At 38.7% G+C, this 15,950-nt stretch overlaps 1 protein-coding gene across 1 annotated transcript in view; it reads left to right on the top strand.

Annotated features, from left to right (window-relative positions):
- The window catches only part of LOC120542060 (V-type proton ATPase catalytic subunit A-like), a 55,426-nt gene extending 41,772 nt beyond the window's left edge, over window positions 1–13,654 (top strand). Inside the window, exons 9-15 of the mRNA XM_039774178.1 lie at window positions 4,119–4,241; window positions 4,440–4,554; window positions 9,632–9,695; window positions 9,996–10,199; window positions 11,447–11,541; window positions 12,786–12,957; window positions 13,247–13,654. Of these exons, the coding sequence (XP_039630112.1) occupies window positions 4,119–4,241; window positions 4,440–4,554; window positions 9,632–9,695; window positions 9,996–10,199; window positions 11,447–11,541; window positions 12,786–12,957; window positions 13,247–13,339 (866 nt within the window). The 3' untranslated portion in view covers window positions 13,340–13,654. The remainder of the gene's footprint in view (window positions 1–4,118; window positions 4,242–4,439; window positions 4,555–9,631; window positions 9,696–9,995; window positions 10,200–11,446; window positions 11,542–12,785; window positions 12,958–13,246) is intronic.
- Window positions 13,655–15,950: the final 2,296 nt, after the last annotated feature.

Below are 15,950 nucleotides of genomic sequence, written 5' to 3'. Positions count from 1 at the left end.
TTGTCTCATGCTTGTCTCATCTCCAGTGAAAATCTGCTCCAAAACACTCAGATCTTTTTCAGTGGTTCACATACCTCCACACACTGTTGCTTGTGCACAGTGGTGTAGCTAATTTGTTGATGGTCCCTGTGCAGCGCCCTCAGGTGGGCTCCTTCTGTCTAGCATAAATGTTAGTAATTTATTTGCAACTAGATCCTAGTGCTGGGCAGTGGCATCCGCAACCATGTCACTATCAGATCACACGTTGGTGACAAACAAACTACCTCTTTAAATGGAATTTTGTAATAAGTTTTTTAATCGCTTTATTACAGCCACTGTAAGTTAGCAAAAATAAAATTGTGGGAATGAAATGTGGGAAGTGTGGGTAGTAGTAACAGTACATAAATATATGTAAAATGTGGACCCGCTTACTTTTCCAAGACATCTTTGTGAAGGAAGAAGATTAAAATGTAACGTAAGCTAGAAAGTAGAAACAGTTCCATGCTATAAAATGAAGCTATTTCAATTTGTAACTAATTGAAACAACAACACAATCAACCTGTTTTACACAAGTTCTGAGAAAATGGACATCATAAAGTGGTGTCGCTCACAAATCCTCACAGTAGTGACACTAATGCACTTAAGCCATACTAAGGTACACAATAGAACAGATTACAAATATGTTAAACTGTTAAAGTTTACAAAAATGGAACTGACGATTCATAAAACATATTACTTATAATATCACTAGTACCTTAAAATACTTGCGTGCCTTCTGTTGTGCAAAAGTCTCAACAATGTTTGACACATCAAGTTGTCTGGCAAGCTCGTTTTCGATTGAGAGTACAGCTAAGCCACTAAGTTTGTCTTGCTACGTGCTGCTCCTGAGGTCATTTTTGATGAGTTCACACGCAGCAACAATCACTGGTATGGTCAGCAGTAACATGTAAGCTGTTCAAGCATCACTGAAAGTAGACGACAGTGCACAGTGACCTATCAGCAACAGTTCAGCTACTTTGAAAACAGTCAACTTGGTTGACAGGATAAATTGAAAACATGCACGAATTGACAAAAATTGAATGGAAAACACCAGTGAAATGTCGGTGCTATAGTGTTCAACGAGAAGATCGGCAGCAGCATACAATTCATTGTCAGCCATTGAGGTCAGAGTGGATGGTAACAAGACATTAAATGTTAAAGCCACTGTATCAAGACTGTACAACCGTTGTTTTAGTTAAGTTATTAATGTTTTTTTTTAAATCTAGACGGCCCGAGTGGGCACCCCCAAACTTGTAGGCCCTTGTACTTTGCACAATCTACACAATCCACTGCTACACCATAGCTTGCGCAGATAAGTAAGCTCTTTGGGAACCTATCTTGCACAAACTTCACATTACCCCAAGTCATCATACACAATGGCATGTGCAGGTCTACAGCTGATCTTTCAAATGTGGAGCACCAGCGGACAACGTAATCCATTAGTTTTTTCTGACGAGAGTAGTCAGCATGTATATGAGGGCTTGTGTGTATGATTTTGATGTTCAAACTGACCAGCGTCATTAGGTAGACTTGCTCTTCCCACTTGAAACCTTTCTGCCCATTCATAAACTTTTCGTTGAGTCATGCTGTTTTCACTTGTGTACTGAGCCAGCATCCGTTGGTGAATTTCAGCAAGTTTCACTCCCTCTGCCCAAAGAAATCTCACTACGGCACATTGTTTAACATGTTTATTTATTTATTTAACATTTTATTGAATTTATTAATATCAAACAACATTTCATACAAGCAAGTCCAATTTTTACAACACTAGGTTCAATTCAATTCAACCCCCACCCATGAGAAAGAGAGCTAGGACAAGGTAGTGAAATGTTAATAGTAGAAAAGATAAGTAAGTAAATAAATAGAATAAAAAGGGGAAGAAAATCTGGTTCCTCAATTTAAATGCTTATTCTAAAATGTTATTAATTAGATGCTGCCATAGTACCATATAAGCTGCATATAGTGAAATTTTCTGTTCAAGTCCTTCTCTGACAATCCCCTTTATCTCATAAGCATTTTAACAGTGAACTGCTGTGTATGGGAGTGGATCCCATCAAGATCTTCTTTGTGCAAATGGCAGTGGAGAGAATCTTGTCTATGGGTGATTACAGGGAGAGACAGTGTGAAGGATGAATGTTCTTATTATTTATACATACTATATTTTATTGTGTTTAAATAGAAAATATGAGTGCCAGAAGGTGCAGTTTTAAAATTACGTGACAATAGTTTAGCACCAATGATCCAATAATGTTATCTCCCCAAAGATGGTGGTGATGGAGACACATGCGGTACGCTACAACTATGTGTTTTGTTCTTGCTTCTAGATTTGTTATTACCTCTGCTCTTTATTTTTTGCTGATCTTGAATTTATATAAGTAATACTGTAACATTCAAAAATATATGAGGTTGCATCTTTTGAATATGTTACTGCAGTTATATTTGCAGAAATCTCATTAAATGTATAGACTTAAGTAAATAATTTTGATTCCTTTCATAGCTAGGACTGTGTTTAAGAATATAGTAGTGCCTTGTACTTTAGAGAATTCTAACTTAGAACGCTCCATTGTTTGAACTCTAAATTCGAGAGAAATTTGATCTGGAGTTTGAATGATTCTTCTATGTTCAAACTGCACACATAACGGCATAACCGTCATCTATTGTGCGCTAAAGTCATCTCTCGCTCTCACTGTGAAAGCCTCTCTTGTGTTACGCTCATGTGTTTTCAGTGCTTTTTTTGCTTTATTTTTGGTATGTATTGTTATACAGTATATATAACCCCTATCTATTAACCATGGCATCCACATGGGATATCACCACTCCTCACTAAGGTACAGTAAATGCAATTTTCATTTTATTATATAGTATTTACATATTTTATTTATTGTTTTCAAGATTTAATTTATTATTTAGGGCATTTAGTTATGTCATTTTTACCTTAAATTATGTGTATTTGCAGTTTAAGTATATCGAAATGGTTATTGTTTAGTGTCTGGGAATGGATTCATTCAATTTTCATTATTTCTAATGGGGAAAATTAATTTCAACTTCAAACAATTCAGAGTTCAGATTGCCTCCTGAAACAAATTAAGTTTGAAGTATGAGGCACTGCTGTACTTGGTCCAAAAGACAATTTAGCTGGGACACAGAACCAGAGCTTTAAAAATTTTACCAGCAAAAGTGCAAGTCCCTTATGCAAACTACTGCATTTGAAACTGATTATTACTACTGACAATTCACCCCACAAAAAAAGCAACCAGCTCTGTAAAACAATGCAAAAACAGAAGCTTACTCGAATTAGTCACTATTTTGATGGGAAAATAACCCATTTGGCCAAACATTTTGACTACACTGCTGAAACCTGCTTGTGTGGTGGAGTCCAAAATGACAATTCTCAAAATTACACCATATCTACCTTTGCAAACTGGAGGTTTTTAAGAGTGACCACCCCACTAATCATAAATTACTCTTCTGTTCATGGACCAGAAAATGTAATGACTATTGATTGACCAACAAGTCATTTATCTTCCTCTTTTGTGTGAAAAAATCAAAAGTTCACTTAAATATAACATAGTTGTTTCTATGTTATGATAAGGGTAAAAAGAAAGTATTTTTTAGCAAACATGGAATATTTAAGTAATTCTTAACTTGTAATAACTATAGTTTTTATCTAAGATATGAGAAAGAAGAAAATGGTATGCAAACCTTTGCTGCTCAAGAACATTACCAACTAGATTTAATTGTTTAAGCATAGATTGGCTTCCTCTTTGAATAAGGGACAATACCTTGAAATGAAGAGGTACTGATTATATTTAAAATATTAAGCACCCCATTGGAGTTTGTAGTAATCTTGTTGAATTAGAATGGAAGGAACAAATTATTATGGTAATTATAATCAAAATAAAATGGAAGATAATAAAATGGTTTTCTCAGTTACAACACTGACATCTGTCTTGCAGCCAGTTGATGATTGGTGCTCTGCTCAGCATTAAGCATTTTCATTAACATTCTCTGATGGATCAGAAATGGATCTAGTTGAAATGCTGCTCCTCTTCCACTTGTGAAAATGTGTTGTATGTTCTTCCCACATTTGTACCATGTAGGCATCACTCTGTCAGAGTATTTCCGGGACATGGGCTACAACGTGTCAATGATGGCCGATTCAACTTCCCGTTGGGCAGAGGCACTTAGGGAGATTTCTGGAAGACTGGCAGAAATGCCAGCAGGTACCGTATGTTTTTGTTGTTTGTTTTTCTGTTTGGCAAACTTTAAACCCATCTCTGCACTGAAAACTACTTTATCAGACACATTTTCTGCCATTGTCATGCCTGCTTAAATTCATCTGGTTTGTTCTCATTTTTCATTGAAGCCTTGGATGCTTGGGAGTTTAGGTTCACCTCTTCTCTGTTTCAACATCCTTTTAGATAGCGGTTATCCAGCTTATCTTGGGGCCCGACTGGCATCCTTCTATGAACGTGCTGGAAGAGTAAGATGTTTGGGGTCACCCGACCGAGAAGGTAGTGTCAGCATTGTTGGAGCGTAAGTAGCTGAACATAATTCTTTTTCTTCATAGTAAATTCAATGTTATTCCAAACTGTATCCGGTTACAATACAAAGTATATCCAACACAAACTGACAAAATGACTAATATAATATTTATCTCCACCTGTGGTAGCCTTGCGCCCTATGCTAGCTGGGATAGGCTCCAGCAGCCCCCTGTGACCCTATTTAAGAGTAAGCATGTTAAAAAATGACTGACTGATTTATCTCCACCTCATATATATAAAACTAGCAGAAAATAACGTAACATGATTGTTAATGTAATTGTTTTGTCATTGATATGAGTGGTGTTGTCATATCTATATATATATATATACTGTATATCTATATCTATATCTATATATATATATCTATACTAATAAAAGGCAAAGCCCTGACTGACTCACTGACTCACTGACTCATCACTAATTCTCCAACTTCCCATGTAGGTAGAAGGCTGAAATTTGGCAGGCTCATTCCTTACAGCTTACTTACAAAAGTTGGGCAGGTTTCATTTTGAAATTCTACACATAATGGTTATAACAGGAAGCTATTTTTCTCCATATAATGTAATGGAGTTGAGCTGGATGGCCGTGGGGGGCGGAGTTTCGTGTGACATCATCACGCCTCCCACGTAATCACGTGAACTGACTATCAACGCAGTACGTACAAAACCAGGAAGAGCTCCAAAAAGCACTGAAGAAAACATGCATTATATAATTGAGAAAGCAGCGAAACAATAAAAAGCGAGCGACTGACATTTACAACCATATTCATGAGTGCTGCTACTTCGGAAACAAAGCACGTTGTAAACCTAAAGTTTAAATTAAGTTCATAGACAAGCTGCCGCTGGTGTTTGTCATGCCCACGGTAATGTGGGATACTAGTTTAATGAGAGGATGCAGGATATAAACGAGAGTTTTGATCACTTTGTAACTAAGTTAAAATTGCAGGTGAAGGTCTGTGCTTATGCAAATTCCGAGAGACTGTGTTTGTCGGGGATTGACAGTTAAGGCGGGGTGGGGGAGTCATGTCATCAACTCCCCTCCCATTTACCTCATTTCGCTCTGATCTGAGCTCCACGGCTAACGCCGTCTTCCGAAGCAACTTCATCACACTGCCACGAAATACTCACAGAAAAATCCACAAGTTAATACACACGCTGTCTCTAGAGTTTCTCCACACTCAATGTATTCCTCGCGTCCCCTTTATACCCTCTGATCTCCCATTTCAATTCAGATGCCTCCAATTTCCAGTAAGGCTCTGCTGCGCGATGACAAGTAATACGTCTCTGGGACAGACCCTACAAAACGATGCCATTGATTTCAGGCAAGATTGCTTTTCTCCTGGACAACTATACTTGCATTCTCAAAAGTGACCTCGCGCAGCTTTGTCATATTACAGCCGGAGTGCTGCCAGAAACTTTTAAGTGCCGGGTCTTACTTAACATTAAATTAAGCCGTGGACATCGCAACATCACACAAGAGAGCAGCTCACGTGAACTTACTGAACGCAGTACGAGTGATCACTTCCATGCATCAAACCTGTTCAAAAAACGCATTACACAATTGACAAGGTGATGGCTTTATATGGCGTTCGTTTATAAAGCAGCGGAGAGGCTGTGTGAAGGCAACTACACAAAAAAAGCAGCAGAACGCCACACTCTGAATGTATTCCTGGCATATATACATATATATATACACACCCCGATCTACATACTGTCAAATAAACGAACCACATATCCTAGCGCAACATGAGAATCTTCGCCTTTAGCGCTGACGTCTGAGCTTCGATTCGCGAGAGTGGGTGCAGTTACAGTAGTGTGTACTGCCTGATGAACCCATCAGGCAGTTGGATTTAGTCTTTAAATTTCTATGGTGAAGAAAAATTTATGCAATGATGATTATATTTAACTTTCATTCCTACTAAACATATTTCTGTCAACGAAATAAAATTACTTATATTTAAAATTTAAATAGAACTTCAACAAATACGATAGTTCATAATACCCACGCAGCACTAAGTGCACGTAAGATTAGGAGTCATCCGTTTTAACAAGCAGCGTATTGCAGATACGAAATAGCCTGCCCATTTAATTATTTAGGAATGGATAAATAAATTAAGATTTTGTACAAATAATGTTTTTAATTTTTCTTCCTCAATGGATTCTGGCACCCCCAGCAACAGCTGCTCGCACCCCAAAGGAGATATAGGAGGGAGGCGGCCCCTTTTATAGGAACCCGGATGGGCTCCAGCTGCTTCCCGGCAATCAGTCCTAGCCACACCCCAGTGTGGCGGAAGTGCCGGCTGTGCACCCGGAAGCCATCCGGGTGCCCCCGGTTGTATTCCCTCCAGCACTTCCTGGTGTGGCGGAAGTGCTGGGCTCCAGGGTTCCTCAGGCATCTGGGCGCCGCCTGGCGGTGGCTATGGGCCCCTACAGGGTTGGGCTTCCAAGCCCTCTACCCGTGGCCCCCAACATAACCAGGACGGATGCCCCCTCGCGGTCTGGAGGAGGCACAAGCCCTCCTCTGGTCCTCCTGGGCGTCCCGGCCGGGCTCCTGCCCAGGGCGGGGTCCACACGGGATATTCCGGCATCGGGGCACCGCCTGGCGGTGGCCACGGGTCCCTACAGGGCTGGGCTTCCAAGCCCTGTACCCGAGGCACCCAACATAACCAGGACGGACGCCCCCTCACGATCTGGAGGAGGCACAAGCCCTCCTCTGGTCCTCCTGAGTGTCCCAGCCGGGCTCCTGCCCCGGCCGGGGACCACAATATATATATATATATATGCCAGCAACACTCATGACAATGACAAAACAATTACATTGTCAATCATGTTACGTTATTATTAAAATGTTTCCTTTTCTTTTTCATAACTTCTTTAACACACTACTTCTCCGCTGTTAGTTACAAAGTAATTAAAACTCTCGTTTATATCCTGCGTCCTCTCATTAAACTTGTATCCTGCATTACCCGTGGGCATGACAAACGCCAGCGGCAGCCTGTCTATGACCTTAATTTAAACTTTAGGTTTACACCATGCTTTGTTTCCGAAGTAGCAGCACTCATGAATATGGTTGTATATGTCACTCGCTCGCTTCTTATTGTTTCGCTGCCTTCTCAATTATATAATGCATGTTTTCTTCAGCGCTTTTTGGAACTCTTCCTGGTTTTGTACGTACTGCGTTGACAGTCAGTTCACGTGATTACGTGGGAGGCGTGATGATGTCACACGAAACTCCGCCCCCCACGGCTTTCGAGCCTTAATTCCATTACAGTATATGGAGAAAAATAGCTTCCAGTTATGACCGTTACGCGTAGAATTTCGAAATGAAACCTGCCCAACTTTTGTAAGGAAGCTGTAAGGAATGAGCCTGCCAAATTTCAGCCTTCTACCTACACGGGAACTTGGAGAATTAGTGATGAGTCAGTGAGTCAGTGAGTCAGTCAGTCAGTGAGGGCTTTGCCTTTTATTAGTATAGATTAGAATCAGGTGTTTCAGATTCAAACCTTCTTAGTGAGTGTACAGGTAGAATCTGTCTCATTTAAACCACAGATATCAGGATCTTGTGTTCTCTTTGCTATTAACATGTGCGGTGTCAACATATCAAGATCAAAAGAGTTCTGTAAAGCCCTCAGAAGGAAGGTTGTGGATGTGTATGAGTCTGGCAAAGAATTTAAAAAGACCACCAAATTATCCGGAATTAATCATTCTACTGTAATGAAAATCATCTACAAGTGGCACAGATTTCAAATGACTGCTAATTTGTCTAGGACTGGCCAGCCCAGCAAATTTAGTCCAAGAGCTGATTATTTTATACTAAAAGAAGTATCCAAGAACACCAAAATTCCATTGCAGGATCTGTAGGTAAATTTTGAAAAAGTTGGTGAAAAGGGTACAGAGAGATTGCACATATTTGACTTGCATATGAGGTGTTCCAGTAAAAAAGCTTTTGCTGCCCAAAAAGAACATTAGAGCAAGACTGCAGTCTGCCATTGAAGACACAGACAAGGGGCCTCATACATAACGCTGTGGGTAGAATTAATACTAAAACATGGCGTACGGATAAAAGTGGAAACGTGCATACAAACAAAAAAATCCAGATGCGTAAATCTGAGCGTATGCCAACTTCCACGTTCTTCTGCTAAATAAATCCCGGTCAGCGTGAAAAGTAACGCTCATGCATGTGCCTGCCGCCCCACCCAGACTCCTCCCAGAATTATGCCTCTTTGAATATGCAAATCAATATTAATAGTCCCTTATGTTTTGCTTTCTGCAAAAAGACAATTGCAAAAGCACAAAGGAAAAACAAGAATTTCAGCAAATACCAAGTAAAGGCAAGGGTAGATGTACTATTTGTTGGTTTAATATATGCAGTGATATAAACAACAAAAGGAAGTTGCTCAAGTAACAGAGTGGCGGAGAAACTCAAAGGTTCAAGTTCATAAAGTCGCAAAGTGCCCGAAATAAATAAGAAGTGGTCAGATATCAAAGTCGCTGTGAAAAGGCGAGTCGTAGCCCACTGTCTGAGTGTCACATGGAAGTGTATTAGGGTACAGAGAAAAGAAGAACAAAATAGGGACACAGTTGAAAAAAAATGTCCAAATGTCAACTTTAATCTTGAAATTTCCACTTTAATCACATAGTTTATTTTGTCATTAAAGTAGAATGTCATAAACTTAATCTCAAAATTGTTTCATTTACTAGTTTCTCAGATCCCATCATAACTAAAGTAGCTGATTAAATGCTTTGTATTCTAAGTGTTCTTCTATTTTCTCTATGTGTGTGAATCACTACATGCTTCTTAAATTTTCAGGCTAAATTTTCAGTGTTTTTATTCATTTATATCACCTTTATCTGTAGACAGTGTTTACATGGTGATATATTGTTTGTCTGTTCACATATTTTAAAAGAATCAATGTTTTCCATGGGGTGTACTTGTTGTTTGAGTCAAAATGCTGAAGACACTGAGCAACATGTTGCTGCTGCTTTCCTAAATTGTTTTTTTTTTGTCACCCCATTAATTAGGAGCAAACTAATATTTAAAGTATTTATATGATTTTACAATTTTTTTAGGGTGTCTCCACCTGGAGGAGACTTTTCCGACCCTGTCACATCAGCTACTTTGGGGATAGTGCAGGTAACCTTTCTTTGGCTCCTTTCATTGCCTTTAATGCATTAGTGCCAAACTAGAAATGGTTTGATTGTGACTCCAAATTCCATGTGGCCTTATGAAAATATTTATAAAATAGGTTACATAAATACTGTATGAAATATTAATTTAACTTATGTATGTGCAAAGATTTTAAGGAATACAGCATTCAATAGTGTGTGTTATCAACAGTAACATTACCCAGCCTCGCAGAATAACAGCTGATTCTCTCTTTCCAATGGTTACATTCAGCTTTTCTTCTCATTTCTGCTTGTCATGCCTTCTCAGGTATTTTGGGGACTTGACAAGAAATTGGCCCAGCGTAAACATTTCCCATCTCTCAACTGGCTTATTAGCTACAGTAAGTACACTCGAGCTCTAGATGACTACTACGATCAGCATGCTCCAGAGTTCCCACCACTTCGGACCCGGGCTAAAGAAATCCTGCAGGAGGAAGAAGACCTAGCAGAGATTGTGCAGCTTGTTGGCAAGGTGCGTTTGCAAATAAATCTGAAAAACAAGGTTAATTTTAATGAAATTCATGAAGGTAGTGTGCCTCTGATATTTGGTCTTGGTGAGCATAATAGTAAATTAAATAAATCAATGCATAAATTTTAGAAATCGTGTGTGTGTTTGACCTATTAATTTTACAAATTGTATTGTATGTCAGCATATTTCTATATTCTATATTATATTTTTTCACTTCAACACCTTAGATTTTTGAAAGAGTCAAACACTAGCTCTCTCTTTGTGGTTACTTTGCACTTCTGATTAACATATTTTCTGTGGAGTATTTACACACACCTTTGACAAGAACTAGTATTCAAATAGGCTAAGTTGCTAAGAATGAAAATGAAGCATTGCCAATATCTTTAAAAACCACACAGGCTGAAGAAAGTTGCATTATGGACGCCAATGTAAAGTTTTTGCCACACTTGGGGATGCAGCTAATTCTTCCAATGTGTGCAGCTCTTTGTCTCCTGTACCCTGACAGCCTACCTGGGTGCAATACACTGCTTAAGTGAGTGTTGAAGGCATCCTGCAAAGTCTCACCAATCGGTCAACTTTGCTTTACTTATGAAACAAAACAGTACAATGAACTAGATTGTCATAATAAATCAGTTCTGTTTTGGATTGCATGAAATATTGTCAGTGCTTTTTGTACTTAATGTTAATTCTGTACATTGAAAGGACAAGGACTGAGCAGAAAAACAAAATGTAGTTACTATAGATCAGGAGTTCTGGAGGTCTGCAGTGGCTGCAGGTGTTTGCTGTAACAAAATGTTTAAATAGAATCCATTTATTTACTACTAAAGCAATATGTTTTTGGCTTAGTTTCAATTAACTCATTTGTTACGATTCAGAATCCATACTTGCCTGTTTTAGTTTTAAACAGACACATTTATATTTAAACTGTTGTGTGTTTACTTAACCAGCCAACAGTTGATAACGAGTTAAAAGTGACAAGAGAAACTATCAGCTCTCTGGCTAACATGCTTCCATTTAAACCTGTGTATATGCCACCATATTCTGCTGATACTTCCGTGGTTAATGAATCATTAGAAAGTGTATATTTTGGTTGACTTCATAGTTCTTTAGTCTTTGCCATTTTCTGTAAAATGGAAAATTCAATGTTTGTCTCACCACTCATTTGGCACAAAACCCTTACCTCGATCCCATTACACTTTTAGGTGAGGAAATCTAGCTAATGTTTTCACTTTTGAAATTTATTTATGCAGGCTTCACTGGCAGAAGCAGATAAGATAACCCTGGAGGTGGCCAAACTTATAAAGGATGACTTCTTACAACAAAATGGATATTCACAATATGACAGGTATCCTGGTACCAGGTTTTATGTCTAGTAATATCTTTCTGGTTCACCAAGAAAGGGCCAGGTTAACAGTTTTTGTTTATCTTTTTACATCACTTACATATACTATAAACTTGGTAAAAGCAGCCATAAAAAATAAACTAGAAGAATAACAGGTCACTTTATTCATATTTTATTATAACAATTTGTGTCATATCCTTGGCATTGTCTAGAACCTGCAACAAGGTAATATCAGACCTTCAGATTAGGCATTTCAACAATTAAATTGTCATAACTTGGAAAAAAATAGCTAAGTTATGTCAAGGTGATTGCTCCATCTTACCCAGTGTTCAGGTGAGCAGGCTCCTCAGACTGCTTCCAGAACCATCTTGTATTTTGTTATGTGCTTCAGTTCTCACTTAGAAGTTCTTGACAGAGCCTGCCTGTCCAATAAACTGATAGAATTGCTTAAATTATGCTTTCTTTATTCCAGAAAAACAGGAAAGATATTTATATCAATGGCATATAGGTCTCAGCTGTAAAATATTTACATTGTGAACTTGTTGTAAAAAAATATATTTTTAAGTGTGGTAAATTAGTATGCTTTGAGAAAAAAGACCATCTTGATTGGCTTTCCGTAACACAGCCCTAGACTAAGTGGATTTGGAAAATTAAAAAATAAATAAGCAATGTTTATAAATATCAAAGAGTATTAATGATGTGCAGTTGCATTACTTTAATTCCTCTTTGAATGTAGCACATCATTGAATGATAAACAAGTCTCAACTTCCATTGGCCTTTTCATTTGTGCATATTTTCAATAAACCTATAGCAGCTCTGGTTTTATATGAATCCCTAAATATGGTACAGTCACATGTATAACTTGAAATCTGTTAGGATTAATGTATCATATTTGTGACACTAACCTAAATAGCACCCAACTGTTTATCTTTTATCATAATAACATGCTCCTCAAACTTGGCATCTGCCCAAATAATGACCAAGTGATTGCCTGGCACTTTTCACCATGAAGGATGCACTGACCCTCTAACTCATACTAGTTTTCAGTTTTGCAGTTGTACATGCTCTATACGGAGGCACAATATGATAAACATGCACAACTAGTCTCCTTGGACACTTGATGTAGACTACATGATAATGTTACCTCAGTGTAACTGCTTCCATTTTGTTATCATAAGGGGTATTATATACCAGTTAACATTCACAGTTATGCTATAATAGCCCATTCCCTTATTCTTCTCTTCCAGGTTTTGCCCCTTCTACAAATCTGTTGGAATGCTGCAGAATATAGTAGGCTTTTATGACATGGCACGGCATGCAGTGGAGTCAACATCACATTCAGATGTCAAGGTCACTTGGGCTCTCATCCGAGAGACAATGGGTGATATTCTGTACAAGCTAAGCTCCATGAAGTTTAAGGTAAATAGATGCAAGTGATGTTGAAGGCTGGGATTGAAAGATGAAACTGAAGGATGAGAGAGGCAAATGGAAGTGGTGGCAGGATATAAATGTCAGTGTGAAAAGGAAAATGTCATTTATAATGGAGGAAAGTTCTAAATAAATGAAGAAAAATCATGGAAAAAATGCTCACGAAGTAGGGGGACAAAATGAACTGCAAAGACCCAAGCACAGTTTAGTTATGACTTCCAGTAGCATCTACTTTCCTGTTAATTGTATTACTGATTGTTAACATGCCATTCTTTTACAGGACCCAGTAAAAGATGGTGAGGCGAAGATCAAGCAAGACTATGCTGCACTGTATGAAGAAATGCAGAATGCATTCCGGAATTTGGAATACTAAGCCAAATTGGCCATGTCTTGTATCAGCGAATGCAGGTCAAGTTACCAGTGAGCACAATGGTCACCTTCATCTGACGCAATGCAGATTCTGTTAGCCTGCCAACTGTATCCTCCAATCGTTGTAGCTCTGTATTATTCAACAATCACGTTTACACCTTAAAAGTCTGTTTTGCAAGCTTATTCTTGATCATTTTGGCTTTGCCATTTTTTTAAATATTAGTCTCAAAGACCTTTAAACGGCCATAGTACAGCAAGAATATGCAATCAAAGGGAACTTCTATGTGATTGTGTAAATAAATTATTTTGACTCATATAACATTTTATCTCCTGTACATTTTATTAAGATTGCGCTTGAAAAATAATGTTATTTTATTTAAAGGCTGGCAAAAGAGTATTAGGCTGTAAAAAACGCAGGAATTTGCAATTTATCCCAAAAAATCACTACATTAAAAATAGTTTTTGTAAAATTAAAATCATTCAGTGAAAACAGTGAAAAGTGTGGTATAGCCCTAGTCTTCACCTCACTGTGCAATGTCATTTAGTGCACTTTGTGTCCTCACCAACTTTGTTTGGGCTTTTTCTTACATTCCAAAGACAAGATATTTGGCTTTTATGTTAATTATCTTTTTTAAAATGAGAATATATGAGGGTAAATGTGTGCATTAAATTGAAATTTTGGGGAATAAGGTTTGCTACATTTATTGCTGTAGGGGTTGCCTCTAGCATTACTGTAACCTACAACTAAGCAAGAGTGCAACAGATATATAATTATACATTGGTTAAAAGAGCAAAGAAATTTACACAACAAAAAGCCTTCCTGCACATAAAGCTCATAAAGCTTTTTAGAATGTGAGGTAATAACCAATAAGAAATATATAATTATTTTGAAGAATTCAGGATTGTATCTGTTAACCTTTATCAAGTACCATACTGTATATTAGTTGGTATGGAGATCATATACTGGTAGCATGAGGTTGCACGGGTAGTCCAACTTCTCTAGGATGGCATATCAATACATGCCATTGCCATAAGGTTTGCTGTGTCTCCCATCACAGTCTCGAGGACATGGAAAAGATTCCAGGAGACAGGCAGTTACTCTAGGAGAGCTAGACAGGGCCGTAGAAGGTCCTTAATCCATCTGCAGGACCGGTATCTGCTCCTTTAGGTAAGGAGGTACAGGATGAGCACTGCAAAATGACCTCCAGCAGGCCACTAGTGTGAATGTCTCTGTCCAAACAATCAGAAACAGACTTCATGAGGGGGGCCTGTGGGCCAATGTCCTCTAATGGGCCCTGTGCTCACTGCCCAGCACTGTGGAGCTTGATTGGCATTTGCCATTGAATACCAGAATGGGCAGGTCCACCACTGGCACCATGTGCTTTTCACAGATGAGAGCAGTTTCAGATGAGACGTGATGCATCTGGAGAAACCGTGGAGAACGTTATGCTGCCTGTAACATCGTTTAGCATGACTGGTTTGGTGGTGGGTCAGTGATGGTCTGGGGAGGCATATCCATGGAGGGACGTACAGACCTCTACAGGCTAGACAACGGCACCTTGACTGCCATTAGGTATCGGGATGAAATCCTTTGGTGCAGTGGGACTGGGGTTCCTCCTGGTGCACAACAATGCCCGGCCTCATGTGGCGAGTATGTAGGCAGTTCCTGGAGGATGAAGGAATTGATACCATTGACTGGCCTCCACGCTCACCTGACCTAAATTCAATAGAACACCTCTGGGACATTATGTTTTGGTTGCACCTCATTATGCCATGTTGCACCTCAGACTTTCCAGGAGCTCAGTGATGCCCTGGTCCAGATCTGGGAGGAGATCCCCCAGGACACCATCCGTCGTCTCATTAGGAACATGCCCTGACGTTGTCAGGGACGCATACAAGCATGCGGTGTCCATACAAACTACGGAGTACGATTTTGAGTTCCTGCAATGAAATTTCGGCAAAATGCACTAGCCTGCTGCATCATTTATTCACTTTGATTTTGGGGGTGTATTTGAATTCAGCCCTCTGTAGGTTGATAATTTTCATTTCCATCAAACAATGTGGCATCCTTTCATTCCTAACACATCACCCAGTTCATATCAGCATGATATTCAGCATGCTTTTTTCCTATTAGATCTGATGTGTTTTCAAAGTGTTCTTTTATTTTTTTTGAGCAGTTTATATTAAAGTTAAGCCAGATGCTTTTGCTTTATTTACATTTTAAAGACCAATGAAAAGTAAATAAAAACAAAAAAAAAACAATATCAAAGTTAAGGAGGAGACAGACAGATAGATAATCCTGAAAGAAACTGATAAAAATTGTAGCAGTAATCATAAAACACAGAATACTGCAAAGAAAAAAGTGCACCTCTGTATAAAGCATAACCAAGAACTCAATACCATTCAACAGTAAAAGATCAAAACCACCCCAACAGTAAGACACTCATTAGAGTGTGCAATAGCTTCTTGTAGAACTGACATCATATACCTGCAGCGGTACACTTGAATCAGTTTGTTGCTAAAGACACTTCTTTGTTTATCCAGAATGGCATGCAGGATTTATGATGTATTCTTTTCCTGCATACTGCATCCAAAGAATCTAAATGGACTCCTAG

This window comes from Polypterus senegalus, chromosome 13 (assembly GCF_016835505.1).
Source record: "Polypterus senegalus isolate Bchr_013 chromosome 13, ASM1683550v1, whole genome shotgun sequence".
Classification (NCBI taxonomy): domain Eukaryota; kingdom Metazoa; phylum Chordata; class Cladistia; order Polypteriformes; family Polypteridae; genus Polypterus; species Polypterus senegalus.
Note: the sequence above shows the minus strand (reverse complement) of the source record. Positions and strands in the feature narration are given on the sequence as shown.